Source organism: Echeneis naucrates, chromosome 1 (assembly GCF_900963305.1).
Source record: "Echeneis naucrates chromosome 1, fEcheNa1.1, whole genome shotgun sequence".
NCBI classification, from domain to species: Eukaryota; Metazoa; Chordata; class Actinopteri; order Carangiformes; family Echeneidae; genus Echeneis; species Echeneis naucrates.
This window is the reverse complement of record NC_042511.1, coordinates 24581152-24603520: the sequence shown is the minus strand read 5'-3', so window position 1 is coordinate 24603520 and position 22369 is coordinate 24581152. Positions and strand designations below refer to the sequence as shown.

Here is a 22369-nt window from a genome sequence, read left to right as displayed (position 1 = left end):
TTTCTACTTTTTCAAATTCCATCAAGCAAAACGATAACCCCCAAATCTCACCGACTGCCACCCCTTCAATAGAAATCATTATGCCAGACGCTGCCTCTGTCCCTCCCAGTGTCCCAGCCCCCTTCAGTCGTTTCCTTATTTCTTCAAATCAACTGCACTCCACACGAAGGCCTGTGGCATTTCACAAAAGAACCCCCCCACCACCACCAACACCTCCAAAGAATTGGCATATTCATGTTTCTCTTGTACACGGGGAAGAAAAGCAAAAAAGTATTGCATAACGTTTACTGTCATCATGACGGTTAGTTGAAGAAGCTATGAAGCTGTGAGCTAAACAAGTCCAACCATAACCCAGAATAAGGGGGACATACGTGGAAGGGTGACTGTTCAGTGGTATCTGCTCAATAATCCAACTATATTTTGTGTGGCATAGCCTCTTCAGGGTTACATCTGACAGCTGACAACAATGACTGACTTTGCTGTGTTCAAAACACCGTCATGTGGGATGTGGCCTATGACCAGCACGACTGAGAGGTTGGCTGCAATATGAAGTCATTTGGACACCCGAAGAGGAACAATAAGAAGGTTTTTTGTTGCTGATAGAATTGTGTTATTATTATTATTATTACTATTTTATTTAGCACCTATATGCTTTGATAAAAACAGAAGTGCAGTTGGGAGAATGAGGACATTATCTACAGATTTACTTTTACAGTTTTACCTGTATGTCCCATATCTTGGGCATACATGTAAGGAGTCAGAATAAAATTGAAATGTTTCAAATTATGTCAAAATAGGTTGTTGTCTGCTAAATTAAACTCATTAAATAGACAACAAATATGAAGATGGTGTCATTGCTGTTATTAAGGGATACAATGGAAAGAGTATTTTTGTAACAGACTGATACTATCAAGGTGACTCATAAAACCATGTTGGTTTGAGACATCAATTGAGACGTAAATTATATCAGTTTTATTTAGTTGAAAATGTAATGAGACAACACATTCAGCGATCGCCCGTTTGTTTTTTGTTGAGTTGACTCATTCCTAACTGTTTCAAAAATGATGCAAAAAAAAAACAAACAAACAAGAAAACCAACAACTACTTTTTATAACAGAAAAACATACCAACTCCGTAAACCAAAGTATTTTAAATATATTTCAATGCAGCAGCACAGAGGCGTAGCGGTTAAAGCTGTCACCGCACAATAAGGTCATGGGTTCGGTTCCCGGCCTGGGTCCTTTCTGTGTGTCTGCAAAGGTTTCCTCCCACCATCCAAAGACATGCATGCACAGGTTAACTGGTGACTCTAAATTGTCCGTAGGTGTGAATGTGAGTGTGAGTGGTTGTTGGTCTCTGTCTGGCTCTGTGTGTTGGCTCTCTGATGGACTGGTTGCCTGTCCAGGGTGTGAGCTGGGATTGGCTCCAGCAGCCCCGTGAAACGGAAAAAGCGGTAGAAGATGGATGGATACTTTTTTTCTTTCTTTAATAATAACGGATATGTGTAATTGGTGGTCTAAAAAATATAGTTTTTCCCCACACGGGAATGTCTCTTCATTCCCCCTAGAACAACCACGACTTCTCTTTCTGCAGTGTTTCCATCAGATGAATCAACATGTATTTCCGAGCACATTTGAAGCTGTGACTGACACATCTGACTGCTGAACTCTGGCTCACTTAAATGTTTTATTGTGACTGATGCTTTTACGATCGTCTTGTGTTAATTTTGGAAGAGCTGTCAACCTCCCTCACAAATTAAATCAACTTAGATAGAACAGGAGAGAACAAATGTTCAAACGGCAGACAGTGAGGCGCACAGCACAGCATGAAACGTGGGCACGTCGTTTGTACAGCAGACTGAAAAATCAGGACACCCCACTGAACCAGCGTTAAATAGAATTAGGAGTTGGAGCAAAGGCAGCACAAAAGGAAAAGGACTGGCTGTAAATTTGCAAACAATATTTTCTACATCATTCACTTTCTTATTTGCAGAGCATGGAAGGCTTTAGATCAGTGAAAAAGCACAGTTTTCCGATCCAGATTACGTCATGGTTTTTAACTCAAGATTCACAGTCATTCGTTTGATGTTCGATCGTTTGTTTGGGTTTCACATGATTTGCTTAATGAGAAGAGATGTATCAGTTGAGCATCCACTGGTGAGCATGTAACTGTTTATTTACCTCCATGTGGAGAGGCGACAGGGGTGGGGAATAAGCAGCCAGGAAGGATCGCTTTCAAAAGTTTCTTATTGAATTGCTGCAGCTCTTGCTGGATACTTTTTAGAAGAAGCTCATAACCTTCAGCCAAGACTTATTGGCTATTGAACGCCATTGAGACTGAAAGGGAGGGAACAACTGCACACAATGGCAATGTACACACTTCAGATGCTTTCGTAGGCATCATTACAAGACTTAAAAGGCTGGAAAAGGAATAAAGTCAAAAGATGTGGAACTAACAAGATGAAGTCATAATTCCGGGCAAGCAAGGGTATGAAAGAGAACAGTCATTTTCACTGCTGCAAAGGGAGTTTTGACAACGAAAGCTATGCTGATGAGAGGAAGCATCATCTGACTGCATCTGAAGTTGTCAGACGAAGACTGTCGTTCTTTCAACTTGAAGGTGGGAAAGAAAAAATAAATCTTACATTCTGTTAAGCTATTAATTAAATGAGATCTATCTCCTGCTAATGGGAACACCTTGTCCTTCAAAGACGTGAATGATTCAGTTCTGTTTGTGTGTCTGACAAAGCCGACATCTTAAAACGAAACAATTTCATATTTATATGACTAAAATCAACCTGTAGTCTCAAAGGTTTCAGCATCCTCTCACTCTAAAAACACCAAACTCAAAATGTGTTATGTGTACAAAAGAAACGGCCACAACAATGGGCTTTTTGTAAGGTTTTCGGCTAGCCAAGCTCGGGATCGTCCCTGTAAGTGGACATACTTGGTGTCTTGGAACACTCTATTATCTCAAAATGACAGCTAAATTGGCCTGTCAACAAAGCTACAGTCATCTAAGCAACTTCACTGGTGCATTAGGGCTTCTTCCAAACATAGACCAGGAATTTGGGGCATCCTTTCCGTTCTGGAAGCCACAGGGGGAGAATTTGAGTTTCTGAGTGCTGCACTATTCAAACATGCAGGCTGAACATTCCCCCCCCCCCCCTGTCTTATCCATCGGAAAAACCTCGTTGGGGCCGATTAAGTTTTTTTATGGCTCCCTAAAGTTGAGGTACCCAGTGCAGTGCATCGGGGGAGTCTGACTAAAGAATAACAGCACAGGATTATGGTGTGTTAGTAAGAAGCAATTCTTCCTCTGGCTGCTTCAGCTTCTCCACTTTCTGGGGTTTGATCCAGCAGCTGATTTTTTTACTAATTTAGAATGAAATGGGCTCCTTTTCTATGCATCCTTCCAGCCACCATTACAGCGACTGACCACAGGTCCTTAACACAACACATAAATTCTAACTGTACTTTACTTTTGTAATTTTGTAATACACATCACAAGACTCCTGCAGCTTTTTCATATCCAATTCTACAAAAGTGTAATATGATGAACTCAACCTCATATTTCATTTTTTTGTAAATATAAACAAAATGAATCTTCATTCTCATATAGGCACATGCCTTTTGTGTTTTGTTTTGGGGTTTTTTTTCTGACACACCACAGGGGCAGCAATGCTCCTGGATTTGGTTTGAGCAAAGTTAACAGCAGTAACCAAGGCTTTCTCATTTCTAATTCTAATCACAATTCACATTAGTTTGTCTCAGTGTACCTCATCAAATTAACATTTGTAGGGTTTAGCGCAGTGTAAATAGTCTTCCTGTGTATCTTTGCAATTATCAGCAGAACTTAACAGGTAACTCAAGTTGACCAACTTTGAACTGAATTGCTTTAAAACTGCTCTGAATTTAATTTCTTTACTGTGTGTCTGGCAAATCCCTGAGGCAATGCCACTATCTCCGTTCTAGGCTGCAGAGGACTCATCCCTGAGAGACTGTACACCCCTGCAAGGCCTCAGGTTTTTAAGCTTATAAAAAGGTGTCCTGTGTAAATTAATGCTTGTGGGACACTTACCTAAGCATAATTTAAAAAGTTGCTACATATATGTTAAAGAAAATGTTTAAACTGGGGAGTATTAGTTGAATTTTGTCAAGAGATAAAAAGCTCCTTTTTGTTTCCATCATCAGGCTTTGAGGTAGGGAGCTTTAGCTTTAGCATCACGGAGACTGAAAATCAGACAAGCAGCTCATTTAAAATCTTATGGTTTGGTTTTGTCTTAAATCCACCAGGAATTCCCTTCCAGACATTTTGCTTTGCAGAAAACTATAGCTTATATAAAAAGACTGTGTAGCTCTGCATGTGAGCACATTTTCATATAATTATTCAGAGTAGTGCAAGAACATGAGTGGGAGGGAATAGTACATTTCAAAAAGTCATCAACATCTTTTGCAAAAACCGTAGCTTTTTGTGACTACCAAGGATATTCATATCAGCTTTAAGCAGAAATACTGTCCTCAAGTCTGCTGCATCCAACACATGAACTGTACATGCAAACGCCATCATGCCCCTGTGTCCATGAGTGGGCAAGCTGGCATGTGAGGCTCCTACGAAGAAGACCTTGGCTGCAAGGCAAGCTACCTTAAAAAAGAAAAAGAAAAAAAGAAAGTAATTTGCTGTGCCCACATAGAAATCAAGAGTTTTATGCTGAGAGGTCCGAAGATGCAGAGGTAATTCACTTTGGTTGCTGTTGGTATTTAATTTAAGGCAGCTGTCCATAGGTGGAAGAAGTACTTAGTAGCATTCTCCCTGTTAATCATCATTCCTGCTAGATTAGAGTCTGTGTGCTGAAAAAAAAAATGCTAATTTAGCTTCTAACATTCAGTACAAGAGAGACTAATTAAATAAACCCCAAATGTGGATATTTGACAGTGAATTTTATGTTCATCTGTTCTGTGTTTTGCTGTCATGCAAAAGGCCATTTAGTCTAAGGAGAAGAGTTCAGTAGAGCTGCGAACTGAGCTTTAGGAAAAAGTACCAAAGCTGATCACAATGGACCTAAGGCTCTAAGACCTGACTCTAACAAGTATAGATCTCTGCATCTTGTATATCAATGACCCCTCCCACTGTCCTTCTGCCTCCTCCACAATTTGTCCTTGTCTCATTGCCATTAAGCCAAGCTAGGCGATGGCTAATTACTGTACACCAACAAACAAACCAATACTTCTCTATCTCCCTGGTCATGTCCCATTACTTCAGTTTAGTCCCACAGTTCATATTTCTCTTGACAGGTGCATCTGTCCATGGAGAATGAGACAGCACTGTAATTGGCCAGCAGAGGATGTCGTAATTAAGACGTGTACCTCTTGGCGAGCACGTGGCTCAGCCAAGGTGAAAAAGACACGAGAGTGGAGTTTTATTGAACACAACGGGGTTCTTGTCAATAACCCTGACGCTTGGCATTGTGTTCGATTAGTGCTCGGTTTCCATGAGCATGTGCACACGATTGTGTATCTGTACATGTCCTACGGCCTTCAACCAGCAGGTATCAGTGGCAACAATGATCAGGATATGCTCTTTTCCTATCTGTCAGTCTCTCAAAGGCAACTTTGGAATATATTGAACACCCACATGTTGAAGCACAGAATCGATGTGAGACAAGAAGAGAGAAAAATCAGGAAAAGAGAGATATTGCAAATGGATAAAGTGGCAGAGGCTGTGTGTGTGTGTGTGTGTGTGTGTGTGTGTGTGTGTGTGTGTGTGTGCGTGTGTGTGTATGGGCATGTGCATCACTGAAAGAGAGGAAGAAGAAAGTCGGAGAGAAATAAGAGCGAGCCTGAAATGAGACAGCACAGATAGGAGTGCACAGATTGATATAGCAATTACCAAGAAAGCTATCCCTCAGTTAGGAATACATCTACATACATTACAGATGGTCTGCTCCCCAGCCACTGTTTCTCTGAGGTTGGCTCAGCAGCCATTCATATATAAACAGAGCACGCAAAAAGGTCATCACTGGACTGTCAATGCATATACACTAACAATGACGACCCATCTATTGTGCATGTTACTTATAGGATCAGAGGAGGAAACCAATTTTACTGGCAAGGAAAGAATTAGAACAAACTCCCACATAGAAAAACAACATATATCCTCAAGCACAAGTACATTAGACTGATAAACAGCTTTTCTTCACTGGTCTGAATTGTATGTGGTGTATATTGGAATTCCCCAATTAGCTCTATTTCAAGAAAGTCTCTCGGTGCATCATCACACAAACATATACATGGCTATGTATCCATCATAGCACAGATGGAGACATGCAGCACTCAGAAAGCAACCAAAATTTGGAAGCAATGCTCACCACTGTAGGATTCAAAGGACTGGCTGTCATGCACATTTTTCATGAACTAGCAAGTAAATCCGGTTATAGTTAGCCCATAATGAACTCAGAGTGAGAGAGGGCCTAGTCTTGCACAGTGTGACTACAGGCTTTTGCAACAGAGAGAGGAAATGATTGCACGAAAATATAATGCTGTTACTAACTGGGCTCAGAGTATACACGTAAGCATGCAAGTATTTCAAATACTTCTGCCGATTTTGAGATACATGAGATATTGAGGAGAGAGAAGAGAGAGAGAGAGAGAGAATAAGAAGCGGAAGGTTGAGGCAGGATGAGGGAGATGCTGTGAAAATAACCCCCTCAAAAGGAGGAAAAAGGCAGAGGACAAGCAGATGGAAATAAATGTTAACATGATCCAGTGTGACTTGGATCTCTGCCGTGAGCTCAAAGGTATGCTCTGCCAGCATGCCTGTCTGCATCGTGTGTGAGCAAAATGTGTCTGGGCTCCAGCGTGTAGAGAGTACATACACAGCCACTGCTCATCGTGTTCTTATGTCAGGTAGCTGTTCGTATGCAAATTTTGTAACTGCGCAGGGAAGGGTATGTCACAGGCCTTCTCGTTGTCGTGGTCTCTTTGTGGACGAGTAAAGGGGAAAAGAGTAATATCCTCCAAAAGATGAGGGCTGAGAGAGTCAAATTGGAAAATATTGTGTATGAAGAACCCAAATAGCAAACTCTCTTTGAGAAAGCTCAATTCAAGTACCCGCATACATCAAAATGTTTTAGCATCAGAAGATAGCCTCCATTTCAGTAATGGTAAAAAAAAAAAAAAAAAGCATACAGGATGATGCAGACACTGAGATCTGAGCACAGAATGAACCAGACTGAAAATTCTCTGTTTCTAAGGACTTGCAGGAAAAAAGGATAAAAATGGATAATGATGGAGAGACGGGTGGGGAATGAGAGCTGGAAAGGGGTGGACAAGTGATGAAAGTAATTAAACACTGCCATCTGCTGGTCGTGGTATGAACATAATCTATGCTTTGAGCCTGAAGCTAATGGATTTCAACAGATGCACCTTTGACCAACTGTTTGCATTGATTCATCCAAAGTAGATGTGACGCACAAAGGACACAGTGCCGGGCCAAAGATGACATAATAATAATAAAAAAAAAAACTTCAGATTCAAACTGCAATTGCACGATCTTGCCCAGAGACAGCCTAATTTAATTTGCTGGTTGAGAGAGAAGGAGTGCGGCGGACAAGGCAATCATTTTGATGCAATCAGTATCATATCACACCATCACGCCATCCCCCTATTTTCTTCACTTTTTTTGGCTCATTCAATTGAAGGCAGCAGCGCAGGAATTAAAGGCAAACCTTCTGTAAATTATACATATGCTGGCAGGGTTTTCCTCACTGAGTTACATTACCTGACCCATAGCATATATTGTATATTTCATACTGAAAAAAGCATCTTAGTGGAAAAATACTTACTCTGATGCTGTTCACAAGATGATGCTTTTACGCGTGGCACTTCAAATGAGTGTGCGAGAGCAGGTAAGACTAACAATCACAATTTAGAAAAGGCTACATCAGGTGCTTCCTGCTTTTAACTATGCAGAGATAAGGAGGCTCAAAGCAGGAGAGGGCAACAACAGCAGCACAAAGAGGGACTTTTTTTTTTTTTTGCATATTAAAATGTGCATGGCAGTTACTGGGTGAGATGGAGAGAATGGCAGGCTGTTTCCTGCCTGCATCTAAATGATCATACGCAGTGAGCAGTTTCTGCTATCCTCCCACATGTGCAACAAATACCTTACAATAGGTAGGCATACAGTGGGCTTGATGAAAAAAAAGAAATTGTACATGGTAATTCTTGCTGTTATTAATTTTAGAGCGACTGCTCTTTTGTAATCTTTAAACATAGCAGAATAACCACAATGTGTATGTGTGCTGTGACCTAAAAATCTATGCCTGTGTGTGGTACAGTGTGTGTTTAACCACATACCCATTGGGGCTCGACTCCATCTGTCCTCCCACTGAGGGCAGATCCCCAAATAAAGACTTCCATTTCAACATGACAGGGCTTTTCCTGCATAGCGAATTTAAAGGTGGCTATCTTTAAATTCGGTGCCACTTTTACAAGCACTTGTGCATGTAAGCCCATTTCAAAACTGTGTTGGCTGTCACTGCCAGCTGCTGAGGCAAAAAAAAGAATTCCTTCAGGTTGGCACATTGGTCGTTTTTATCATTCATATCAAAACCGATCTCAAAACCAAACCAATACAATTATGATGCCACAGTTTATGTTTCATGGAGGTATAGTGGGCAGACCTAGCTGTTGAGCTTAGAGTTTCTGAAAAATCTTAATCTGAATATGATTGAAACTTCTTCAAAATGACCCAATATAAAGTGACATTTAAGTCAAATTTTGGAATTCCTAACCAACTTCATATGATCAAGTACCATCTGCTCAATTTACTGTATTAAAAGCTTGTGTAGTGGAGTTTGTAGAGCATTCTGAAAAGCAAAACTCATAATGAACTAGATGGAAGATGGCAAAGCAGATTTGTTGCTGCAAATTGTTGAGGTTCAGACAAAGTTTTTTTGTGTCCTGTGCACAGAGATTCAGTTGCCAGGCTGATTTCAAGCCATCCACAATGTGATACAACATAATTAATACGTGCAGACTTCATCACTTTCTTATATATAGTGTCTTGGAAGGTGATAAGTAGAGACAGCCCCTGCTGCCTCTTCATTATATGCCGAATGGTGCTGGAAATGAGTAGGCTTGAACTGTTGCTGACCTTCTTTTTTTCCTCAATAGAAAAGATCTTGTACCTCAGTGCCCCAAGTTGACTCACTCAGAACTAATTCTAGGTGTCGATAAAGAAAGTAGAGATGAGGTCATCCCCTCTTTCTGGTCTTATTCATAAGCAGCCTTTTCACTCTAACTGCTGAACTCCATCTGTGCCCAGCATTTTAAAAAAGACATCTAACCTTTTGTTTGACAGACTGTATATGTTCTGCACAAACTGAGGTAATGTCCCCTTGCCATTTGCTGTTTGGTGACATATTACCAACAACCACCTTTCAAAACATAGTGTCTCTTTTTTAACCTTAATTTGGGATATAGAAAAATACACATAGGAGGTAATGCAGTCAGTGATTTGTACGTGAACAAATGATTTGACAATCTTGGCATCAAAAGACAGAAGACTGAAAGGTACTCTGTTTTTTTCCGATTTCAGCTCGATTTAGATTTATCAAGCCTGAGACGGATCTAAAGCACTGTGGTCCTCTTTAGTCTGCATCTGCATTTCTGAGGGACAGATGCCTTGGTGAAAGAAGATGTGGAAATAGATAGGGAGAAAAACACCATCCTCTCCATTTCAAAATGGTCACTATTATGCTATTACAGATCCATTTGCAAAAATTGAAAAAAAATTATAAAACTAAGAATCTGAAAAGAAATGCTACAATACTCACGATAACTTTTTTTTACTTTGTCTATCTGTGTCTGTTTCTGAGTCTGTGCTGTAGACAGGACTGCCATCCATGTGGCCAACCATAGCCGTGAAGTCAAAGGATGACAAACAGATCAAAGCTGACTGAAGACAGAGAGCAGCACCCAAAAACCGCAATCATCCAACTCTGCAGCATCTAGAGGAACTGCATTACAAACAAAGCAACGCCGTCATACACACACATGTAGTCCTGCAAGCCCCGTGTCACACAGTTCGGTACATCAGGTCATTAACTATTCTGAAAGGACCTGTCTGTCCACGTGTCTGCGGTAGTAGGGAATTAAACGTGCACCAGGTTCAGTCATTTTTCTCAATGAACTGCCGCCTCACTGCCTGTCTGCCAAATGAAATGATATCAGGGAGGCCTTGTGCTTTTCTAAAAAGCTGCACTTCCATAAAAAACAAGACTTCATGTGATTGCTTGAGGAAACAGCCTCAACTGGATAGTATGGTCAAAAACAACGAACCAAAATTTGGCTTTTTCCAAAGCATCTTAAACAACATAGTTTTGTTTTTTCCTTTTTTTCATCATCATACTGTGATGCATCAATATTGATGTCTCATGCTGTTGGTCACAACAGCAACAACATTCAGTCAAAATGCAAGATACTTTGCAATCCTTAGATTTTGCCACAAGGGGTCACTAGACTGGTGGTTCGAAAACATCAACGACGCTGTTAGTTCATATACTGCATTCACATACAAGTGTAAGTGTGTTACTCTGATGATGGAATTCAAAATGTATTTATCCAAAGACGAGATTCTCACAGACCGCTAACCTCACAATGATACGATGCAGATCCCCTTGTCCCAGGGCTGCCCATCAGATCACTTTTTAAAGGGAATGGTTGGGAGCCATGATGGAAGTAGAGAAATTATTCCCCTTTTGAGGGAAAAGGCTCATGTCTTTTCTGCATATGCATGTCTGTTATAAGACTACGTACCACAACAATTATTCTATCTAAAGGGTGACTTCAGTGAAACAATTCTTCCCCAATCTGGAAGTATTGAAGAAATACACTATCACTATCTAACTATCTAACTACATTTTACATGTAATCTAATTCAAACACATAAACTGAATTGAATCTAAAAGATAAATGTGTATGTCCCCATATCAGTGAAATATGTGTCTACTGTGGAAAGATGTCAGAGAAACAAACAACAAAGTTTAGTTGTTGCAAAAGTTAGTAAATGTGTTGTTTCCCCTCACGCCTACAGTATCCTTATTCTTCTGTCGGTCTTACTGTATTTTTACCTCAGTCTCCCTCTCTCCACTTGACCACCAGATGTCCTCAGTCCCTCTTCTGTGCCCAAGTCTGCCTGCTCTCCTGTCTGCTATTTGCCACCATCTGAGCTTCTCAGTTCCTGCATTATCCCCAGATGCAGTTCCACTAGCTGTGTGTCAGATCACCTGCTTATTTCTACACATGATACTTAAACTCATGTGCCTCCTACATGCTTGTGGTAAACTGCTTTCTGGACGTTCCTGGCTTGATACTCTGCTGACAGCTTGTCCACCCATCTGTCTGTGAGCCTGAGGTTCCTCAGAGGAAATATACTACTGTATGTGCAGGTACCAGGGACACGCAGAAACACGACAGGAATAAGGGAGAGTAGTGTTGGTTGGTCCAGGGAGCAAACGAGAGCACCCAGAGATGAATCATCACAGGAGTGAGCAACTGGTAGAACACATAAATATCAAGGTCACAAAGTAGAGTACATGCGTAATGCTAAATGTGGCATCGAACAAAATGCCATCAGGGTGCACTGGGGATGATGAACAACATGGAATTGTCACTTTAGAGCTGTAATAAGTGTAATATCCATTAAGTAAGTCATAATTCTGCTCAGAGCTGTAGATTCAAAGCGGTACACTGAAGAAATTAGGGTCACAGCCAGTCTAAAACCAAAGCAGGACAGTATAGTCACTGATAATTTTCATCTGCTTGTGAAGCATCTAGGAAAATCCAGTTTTTAACTTTCATATGTGTGTTTTTTGCCTGTACTCTCATCATTTGCATTATTACCGATACATTTTCTCCACTGAACCTTCTACAAGTAAGAGAAGTATATTATTCACTTCCTTGCAGATTCAGAAAAACCAGCCCATGTCCCACTGATGCACACCACTCCTATGTTTTGCCTAAAATTCACCATCTTTGTCGATCAGGTATCACACATGAAAGTTTATTTAAACAGGCTCTGTAAGTGTTACCTAATTATCAACCAACATGAACCCATCTTGTCCTTAACACTAAGTAGTTTATGCCTCAGAGATTTTGGCTGTTTTTACTGTGAAAGACTGATTCTTGAGGACCTCACCTGCACCTCACCTTTATACACTGCCACGCACATTTTTTCCCATTTACATGTTTAAATTAGGGTGCTTGAAATGTGAAATAGCAAGAGATCCCGATCCAGAACCTGTTCAATGTCCTTTTAACGTCACCAACTCAACACAGAGAAGCTCATTATCAAGGCTTTACCACTAGATGGCAGCATAGCATTGTGCTAAAGGAGAAAACCATTGTCTACTTTGTTGAGTGAATTTATAAAGGCAAGAAAAGCAGCAAAGTCTAAAGAAATAATTGGTCATTAAATATGAAGAACAAACATACTTCCATCAATATATAACAATAAACAAATGTCTCTTCGTGTTTTAAATGTCTCATGAAGGCCCACGTAGATACACTGACAAAGACAGGCTTCAGCAAGCATCGCAGATAAGAACGCCTATTGATGTATAGTGTGTTGCTAAAAATGGGGCTTGAATACATCTTTGCAGATGGAGGAATGGTTTCCATGCACACAAAGAGTTAGAATAAAAAGAGTCATAAGTTGACTTGGGCTGATCTGTGATCCTTCGTTACAGGCTGAGAAAGCGCAGGACAGAAGGGGAGTTCACTATCTTATATATCAGACAATAAATATTGTTATACCGACAGTTCATCGAGCTACACTCTTCCAACGATTACATAAAAACACAGAAGAACAGATTCTTTGGTCTCATCTTTGTAGTCTTTTTCACACACACGGTCCTTTGTATACTTTTTGATAAAGAACAGAATGTTTGCTGACTTACATCAAATTCGTTGAGGGCAGCAGCCAGTTCGCCGATGCCAGCATGGCCATGCTTCTCATCGGTGGGGGAGGTGGCCTGAGCAGCGCTGGAAATGCCCCCTATGGCCTCCTGCACCTGCTTGAACACGTAGTCTCGGTTGGCACGTGTGGCCGCTACATCTGGGTGGCGCAGGAAGGCCTGGGAAGCCGTGTACAGCATGGTGGCATTTTTCTTAAGGGCCCCACGCGCGGCTGCCATCTCATCTCGACACTGGGGGTCTTTCAGCTCCTGTGAAGGTGAGAAGGGTTTTCAAAGGAGAGCTGATTGTACAAATGTAGATGTAGAAATTACATCAAAGCAAATCCGTTTATTTGTCTAAAAGGTAATATCATGCAAGATTATTTATTTAAGAGGAAAATATGGAGATAAAGAAACTACAAGCAGATCCTAGTACATGATTTTTTATTTTTTTAACACAAGTTAACATCCTGGTTGATGGATGGGTATTGTTTCAGCAACACAAAGTTAGGGCAGTGTCAGCAACTCTTGAGCTGGATGGGATTCAGCTCAGTGTTGTGCTCTGGAATAATTCAGCTGGGTGGATGCTTGAAAAAAAAAAAAAAACACAACAACAACATAATCTTCTAAAAGTTTTTTGTTTTACTGGCAGGGGAGCCTCATTAAATACAATTTTATCAGTTATCCTCCCGGGTCAAATGCACTGATGTGGATATTTTGCTGATTTTGTATTATTTCAAATGGTATTGAGAGACAGGATCTTTAAACTTGTGTTTTCTAATGTACAGTTTTCACACTAAAACTGGACTTTCCAGTGTCAGGTAAAATAACCCTGCATTAATCATTAGTCAGTTTGAAAAAGGATTGTTTTTTGGTGAAGTGTTTCATCTTCTTTAATCACATCACAGTAGCACTGGGTCTTATGCAAAGCAGATAAAATTCCATAGAATTTTGGATTCTCGGTCTGAAACAACCCGGCCGTGACTCAGTGATATCTTGTCAATCAGGATTTCCTACGCACAAATCAGATTTTAGCTACATTTCAATGCCTCGGGTTCCAAAACAAGGTTGAAACCCTTTCATAGTGTAGCTTAGACTCTAATGATATTACACCATTTATCTCTGCAGCAGCCATCCTGGGGATCTGTCTGGTTTTGAATGTGAAACATAAATAAGGAGTATTTTCCTTTTTCCTGAAAAATACAGTTACCTGCTGTCTCCGGGCTGCCACGTAGTTCAGCTTCACCATCTCCCTCCCAAACTCTTTGAAGCGGTTGGCCAGGTCCTGCTCATTGGTTGCATTTTTCACTCCCTCTAGGGCCTCCTCCACCTGTCACACACAAACAGACACACAACAAACCACAATCCTGAATATTTCAACAACTCTGTGAGGCCCTGGCCTGTGTACTTGTATTAAGCCATAAACTCTAACAGTATATGTTGCCAGATTTTATTCATTTTAAAACCAAAAAAAAAAAAGAAAACCTGTGTTTATTTGCAAACAGATTTTGAAAAGACAACAGCTATTTAGTTCTGCAGTTTTAATTGGTCTCTACATCACCCTCCATCCATTTTGTGGGTACATTTTGATTCTAAACTCCTTTAAACCGCTAATGAAAGTGCCGCACAAGATGAAATGGAAGAGTGAGAAGAGAGCGATAACTTTTAAATAGCCTTTGATGGCAGGGCTTATACTGGCTTGAGTTAAACCCCTCTGTGGGCCTCAAGAATGAAGCTGGAAAAGGGAACTTGGAGTGTGAGAGAGAGAGAGAGAGACAAGTGTGCGACTGAAGGTGCATACAGGCTTGAGTTTGTTTCAGATTATACCAAGTGCCTCTCACTCTTTCTTTGCCCTTTATTTGCTTTGTGTTCAAAGGGACGAAGAAAACCAAATTTGTGGGATGCAGATGTGTAGTTAATCACACTAGGGCACCAAAGTATGATATTAATGTAGTATAATCATAAATGTGTTTCCAGGATGCTCCCTCATGCTTCATCTATATGCTAATGTGTGGGGAGGTTGGGATAAAAGCATATATTTCTTAACCAAGCTGTCATTTCACTCACATCTGGCAGCCTTTAAATACAAAGTGCATGCAAATTGTAATCATGCATTCAGGCCATTAGATATATGAACATAGTGGTGACAGATTTCTATGTGACTGTCGAACTAAAAATAACCTACACGCATAACTCTGTCACCTCACAGCATGCCAGCAACCGCACCGCTGAACTAGTGTACACAGCTTTGGGCAATGATTGTACTCACAATTTTCAGGTGGGCCAGCAGCCTCATGACATCAGCCATGTCTGCGAGGATGAGCAGGCGGGTGACGGCGGAGAGCAGGGCTCGGGCTGCTCTCACCATCGTGCCACGTTTCACAGAGGAGCACGGGTCATCGGCAAACTCTGACGAGGCAATACGCATCGTCTCTCCTTCAGGGGCGGAGGATAAAATCAGTACATAGGAAAGAAGGACGTGATCATACAAAACGTTGCACAAATGAGTCCTAAAACCCAGAAATTTGTTCACATTTTAACACATTCCTGCAACCTAAAGCACACAAGTAAATACCACAGTCTCCTAAAAAAAGGACCAGTAACAAAGAAGTGGCTGAAGGGAACAATAGAGGCCAATTTGGCCAAATAATTCTCATAAGATAACAACATATATTTTTCTACATTTCCATTCCTTATTTTTACACAGTCCACTGTTGTGGACCAAGTGCACTGGAAAAGGCAAATCTAATGTAATCTGATGGGCTGATTGTTGACTGAACTCATGTCGAACCAGTGACCAAGGTCAACCTCAATGTTTCCTCTAAGACTTTTTTCAGCAGGGGGCGCCGTGGCGGTGTCAACAAATGACACTTGACTGCAGATTCAACTTGTAGAACCTATTTATTGGCTGGCCAGCTGAGAATGGCTTTGTCCCTTCCAACCACTACAACCTATACATCTCAGCCTTACACAGACCTGCCAACGCTCCCAATTTATGCGGAGTCTCCCGTTTTTTAACCCTTTCTCCCGCCCTGCTACCGATTTGTAATTTATCCCACTTTCCCCAAATTTCAAAGTAATAAGAGGCAAATTGGTGTTTCAGGTGCTGTGGTACCTGACAACCTGGCAACCCACCCCAAATGCCCCAGCTTTGCCCACACTTTGGCGACTGTGATTAATTATTGCAATGTTTCATTGTGTATGTGTGATTGTAGTTTATGTATTGCTAATATTAAACATATTTGGATCCAAGAAGATAGTAGTCATTATGGGAGGAACACTGTAGCACATTCCATTGCAGCTATGGATTTAAATGTCGTTTCATTTCCATCCTTTTAATCAGCTTGTGTGTAGGGTTAAATGGGGGCAACGTTGCAAGAGCATTCTAACCACTACCCCAAAAAATCTCCCTCTCTTTCACAGCCCAGTGTTGGCAGGTATGCATATACAATGTCAGATAAAGGCTGAATGTAAAAAGTAAATAAATAAATAAAATTGATTACATAAAAATAATTATCTCTTGAATAGCTAGATGGGGCAGAATAATCAGTGGCTCAGGACACAGAATTTTTCTTGGCTTTTTATAGAAGAGCTCTGAGGCTCTGTTGTAGGGACATTCCCCCAGAGGTGGCCCGTTAATGCTGAGCAGCATACATGCTGCAGGGTGATCCCCAGTTCATCTGAAGATGCAGTCTGCAGGTAATGCATCATGGCATGTAGATATTAGCTTAATGCTATCAATTAGTTTATATACATTAGCGTATACATTAGGCCCTCCAGGACCGGAGGTGGAGACGAGAGATGAGTCAGGAACCATTTTCAAGATGTTCAGTTCTTCTTGTCAAAAGACTATTTCTTTGCTTAAAGATGCTGTAATTGCACCAGTGCTCTCAGTAAAAATTGTAAATATTAAGGAAATAAAACAGTTTCTATTGACATAAAGTTCAGGGTATAAGCAACCCTTAAACCTACAAAAAAAAAACCTATCACACAAAGATGGAACTGACAACAAACCCAAGACACACAATGTGCTGTAGTCTTTATGTGAGGGATGACAGTACAAAGCACCTGATTACTGAACCCATTCCATGCTCTGAAATCAGCATCTATAATTTAATCACAAGATAAAGAGGTTTGTTGTGATGAGGTCACAATGACAGAGTTGTGATTAGGTGATGACAGATTTAAGATTTGAGTGTTTAACAGTTCACAATGACCTTATCCAGTCAGCAGCTCGAACTGCAGCCAGAGGTTTTGGAAAAAGAAATGTCCAGTTTAAGCCTGTTGAAAAAATATGGCATATTTCTCTGGTAATAAGTTTTATATTATTAATATGGAATGGTTTTCCTTTATGACCTGACATGCAATTATATTCAACCTGGCAAAAAAAAAGTGAAGTGTAGGGAGCGAGGAGGGAGGGAGAGAGTGCCCCATCAGCATTCCACTTTTGTGCTGAGTTTTTTGCATGCCCATCTTTTTATGATGGCAGTAAAAGGTTAGGGGACGTAGAGTATTAATTTTCATCTCCTAGTCTAGCGTTCAATTCGCTTAGTTTGAATTACTGTCGTTTTTAAAGGGCTGATAATTACTATTAAAACAATCAAAAAGGGCAGAATTTGTGTTTTGAACGTAAATGTGCACTTATGAAAACACAAATGCAAAAAAATGGGTTCCGGTAATTTTTGGTCTTCGTCTCATATAGCGATCAAGTGACAAGTGAAAATGTTTGGACTTCTTCATGCCAGATAAGATGACGGCCAGCATGACAACAGCTTATTTCACACTTTCAAAGAGCTGTGAGCCAGCGTGGTCAGGCCAGTGTTGAACAGCGGCTGCAGCCATGTGGAGCTGACAGGATGAGGGATACACCCTCAACGCTACACACACCACGCTTCATTTGAGCTGTCCTGCTAGTATACCTATTGAACAGGGAATCCAATTCCATTCCGGGCACTTAATTTGACTCTGATAAAGAACCACTGAGTTAGACCGAGCACAGAGGAGGGACTTTAGGGAGCTACAAACAACTTTGACATTGACCCATGTAAGCAAAGGTACCCCAAGAAGGTTGAGCACGATTTGTTGAAGTCAAGAGTTACATCCACGCAGTAATTTCAGTGTTCGCAGACTTATAGAATTTCTAAAAGGATTCTAATGAGAACAGGTTATCTACAATGTCTTAAAATTCAGCTAGGCTTCCCTTCATTACAGATTGTCAAAGCTGTAACGATGCATGACTTTAGAGTAAACAACTCTAGAATTAGGCTCATTACATTTATGCACCAAGTGAAGTCCAACACTAATGGATTTTGAGCGATCATATTTAATGGATTTGCCTTGCCACTCTTAACACTGCATTTTTTCTAAAGCTGTCTACACATTTCACTTATTCCGGCATTAGGAGCACTTAATACTTTACGTAAATATTAAAATGTTAAAAATCAACTACACTCCATCAGTATCTTTTAATAAAAGTCAAGCATAACACATCTGCTGTCATTCCCGATGAAACTCTTTGCACCGCAATCCTCTTCCAGAAAATGTGGTCAGCATGACATCATTTCAGTTACACTGCAAAACTGAGTTTCGATTTTACAGAACCCGTAAAAATCAGAGGAAACTCTTATGTTGAGGACATCACACGAAGACAGCATGTGAAATTGAATTAGCAAATATGAAATACAATAGTCAGGGAGCTATTCTCCACACGTACAAAACAGACAATGAAACTGAGGAAGTTACCAGCATTGTCATGATCTTTCCTTCATTCAGGCTTTATGAATGGAGTGTGAATTGGATATGACCCTTTTGGTTGTTTTGTGTCCCTCTCTCTAAAATTGGTGTGATGTGAAGAAACATTTCTGTGAAAACTTGAGAAGACTTGAAGTATGACAACTAAAAGAGTGTAGCAATTGCCAAATGTTGTGAGGTGTTTAGAGATGCGATCTATTTATGTGATCTAAAAAAAGAAAAAGATGTGATATTATCCAGCTTTTTGGGAGGAAAAAAGCTGGATAATATCAAAAATTTGACACAAAAAAGGATTGTGCAACATGCTCATTATCCGGAAAAACAGCTAGATAAGATTTAAATTGGATTTTGGAAAACAACTCTTTGACGTGGATACAGTAGTTTCAGATAGACTGACAGTAGATGGGCAACCCTTTACTGATATGATGAATGATGATCCAGCAAGTTTAGAAACAAGCCCACTCATATTCTATGCTATGGATGGATATCGATCTGCAGAGGAGAAAAGCAATAATAACATCGCTGAGGGCAAGGAGGAATGAATGGATGTCTGACGGGCAACAAAACAGGGATATTCCAGGCTGAGGATACAGTTATCTGATCTGATCAAAGAAATATTACCACAGAGTAGGATGACATTAAAAAAAGTATATTCAACACACTCACCTTGCTTACGGACATCTTCCACAGCAGCAATGAGCTCCTCCTTGAGGTCCTGGCTGTCTTTGGCAATCTGCTCGCCCTTCTCCAGAAAGTTCTGAGTAGCCTGTTCCACAGACACCGCCAGCACGTGAGCCTTCTTGGAGCGCCCTTTCTTCTTACTCGAAGGGCCTTTGTTGCTGGTGTTCACCAGGGTGGTCACCTGTGCAGCAGTAGAGGGCATTACAGTTAGTTCAGCAACATGAAGTATAAAAACCGCAACAACAACAACAACAACAACACACATGATGGCCCGCCGCTGGTATTTCACATACCACCAAAAGATCAAGTCCTGGCCTCTACTAGACCACTGAAGGTGCCCTGTGGGACCTCAGATCTCTTGCTCCAGCAACTCATCCATTTCTCAGACATTTTTTTTGTCCAAGTAATTTACCTGATCTTATTATGATGGAAGTATATTTTGTACTTTTGGACGATGTCATGAAAACACTTTAGGAGAAATGCTTCAAACTACTGTACAGTGAAGCCATATGACAAATGGTCACACCTTTACCCTTTATATGGTCTTCTTCAAATACAAGGAGGCAAATCACTCTGAATTCTGTTACTGCTACAGAAACATGCTGAATGGTACAGAGCATCAGTCAGGGGAGACTGCCTCATCTCTGACAGAAACCGCTGAAAATGGTAATCCTTCAACTTAAGTAGGCTGCTGTCCTCATCATAACAAAAATATAATTTAATCAAGTCTTAGGCAATCATTTCCTTTGGATGGGCCACACGGCAGGTGTTTAAAAAAATTCCTCCAAAATGAGTCCATGATCATATTTTATTAGTAAGAGTTCAGTGTTTTTGCAGCAGTGTATTTCTCAGGCAGAAATGCAATAAGATAAGTTCCATTAAGAAAGCTTCTCATACAGTCAGGAAGCATTTGTGTATTGGACTACAGAACTATTGATTTCTCCCCATAGCAGACAGACAGTCAAGAAGATGATACTCAAAGGCATGCGTTTAGAGCAAACACTGTGTGTGGTCCTGTGTTCCAGAGAAAATAATGTTGTCGAATGGCCAAAAAACGATGAAAGAAAAAAACAGAAAAAGATCAATTTCAGAAGCACATTCTACCTAAAGCAAGTTACAAAAATCACAGGGAACAGACATCCTCTCTAGAAGGTAAAAGCATTTGGCTAATCAGCAATAACAGAGCACTGTGAGGAACATATAAGCACTTGAGAGGATCAGAAAATGCACTCTGTGGTTAGTTTTGTTTACTTTGACAAAAATGTTGTGAGAAGAAAAAAATCATTTAACTATATTAAGCAATAAGTACGGCATCATTACAATGAAAGCCAAAATAAAACTGACCAAAAAGCAGCATGATCATTTTCTCTGAAGGAGAAAATCTTACTCAGAGAGTTATTAACGGAAACCTATGAAACATGAGAAGAGGCCCAATTACTCCTGCCTGTCAACAGTCCAAGGGTAGAATTATTTCCACTATTTGGTGGGCAACAACACGGTGTAACACATCTGTATGATGCCGGCGAGGAAGTGCATGGAAAAAAATTTCTCATTATAAACCCGAGTCAGTTTGCTGTAAGAGTTTCAGTCTGACAGCAGCTGAACTCGCACAATAGGGTGATATGATTAGGTTGTGGAATATATCAGAGGCTTTCACTCCCAAAAGCTGCTAAGAGCAAAGTTATGTACTGTCTGGGCTGCTTCACTTAAGGGCTTTTTAGCCTGGAATAAGAACTTTAATGATGTATGTGCTCGCTCATGATGGATCCAGGAATAGGAGCAATAATAGATCATAGAGGGACCAAGTGAAACTTTTATTGGCTATTTTTGTCTAAAAAGTAATTCATGCCTTAATATTATTATTTTTAAGTATTCAGAACAGGCCCGACATCCAACTTGGATGCATCAGTTCATCTGCTCGACATCACCCCACACAGCTGAAGGAGTGCTCATTATAAAGTGCATCGGTGTGTTTATTTCAATCTAAGTTTGTTGAATCAATAACTCATCATTATATTTACACATGAAAGCACACATAAACCTGCGCACAGAAGGACCTTCCACCTCGGGCATTCATATGCTGGGCCATGAAACAGCAGCCTTTTAGTGACGATCCACCACAACTGCCATAAACAAAAAGGCTCAGGCAATCACACACAGACACAGTCGCACAAATCCAGACGGTCTGCCTTTTAAGTGTTGCGCTCTACACTTATGATTATTGTTCATCAAGGAAAACAGACTGAACTAATGCATACAGGCTACACTGAGTGATGCAGAAATGAGATTTACATCTGTACAGCTTCTTCATTATTGCCACAAGATAAGTTTCCATTAACCTGCTTCATCTGCTATTTTAACCTCAACATGACTAACAGAAACACAATTTTGACTCTTAAATATTGCCTAAAAACATTTACTCTGATATGAGGTGGATTGTTAGCCACAAGAAAATTTGGTCGCTTGAATTTAAATATATGTTGCTTTGTTCCATAAGCTCATGTGCAGCTGGCGTGATTGGCGAGATTGTTTTTGGAAGAAAAGTCTAACCAAACCGAAGCTGTCTCCAACTGGACACCTCAAATACAGGCAACTAGTAAACAGTGCAAACACTAATCTAAACCCTAACACTAGACACTCTGCACTTAAAAGTATGAAGGTAGGTTGACTTCCATATTTGGTTGTAGCAAACGTTTTATATCACTGATTGCGATGCCCTGATATAAAGAAATAACGTTGTATGCATTCATATGGTAAGCTTTACATTTAGCGGTGTATTGAGTGTATCGAGTCAGCAGACTCACACGGCTACAGGTAAGCAGACTTACCTGTAGCCGTGTGGTGCCGGTGCTCCAGGTAGCCTGAGCACTGACATATGAGCATACTTTCATACACAGGTACCTGACAAGGAGTCATTTTTGCCTGCAGGGCATTGTCAGTCTACGTAGCATATGCTTTCATTTGTTTTGATTAACTTCG

At 40.5% G+C, this 22369-nt stretch overlaps 1 protein-coding gene across 1 annotated transcript in view; it reads right to left on the bottom strand.

The window, feature by feature from the left end:
- ctnna2 (catenin (cadherin-associated protein), alpha 2) overlaps positions 1–22369 on the bottom strand; it is a 265719-nt gene that overhangs the window by 204219 nt on the left and 39131 nt on the right. The window contains exons 3-6 of the mRNA XM_029497289.1: positions 19376–19571; positions 15228–15394; positions 14169–14288; positions 12962–13228 (exon numbers count right to left, since the gene is read on the bottom strand). Of these exons, the coding sequence (XP_029353149.1) occupies positions 12962–13228; positions 14169–14288; positions 15228–15394; positions 19376–19571 (750 nt within the window). The remainder of the gene's footprint in view (positions 1–12961; positions 13229–14168; positions 14289–15227; positions 15395–19375; positions 19572–22369) is intronic.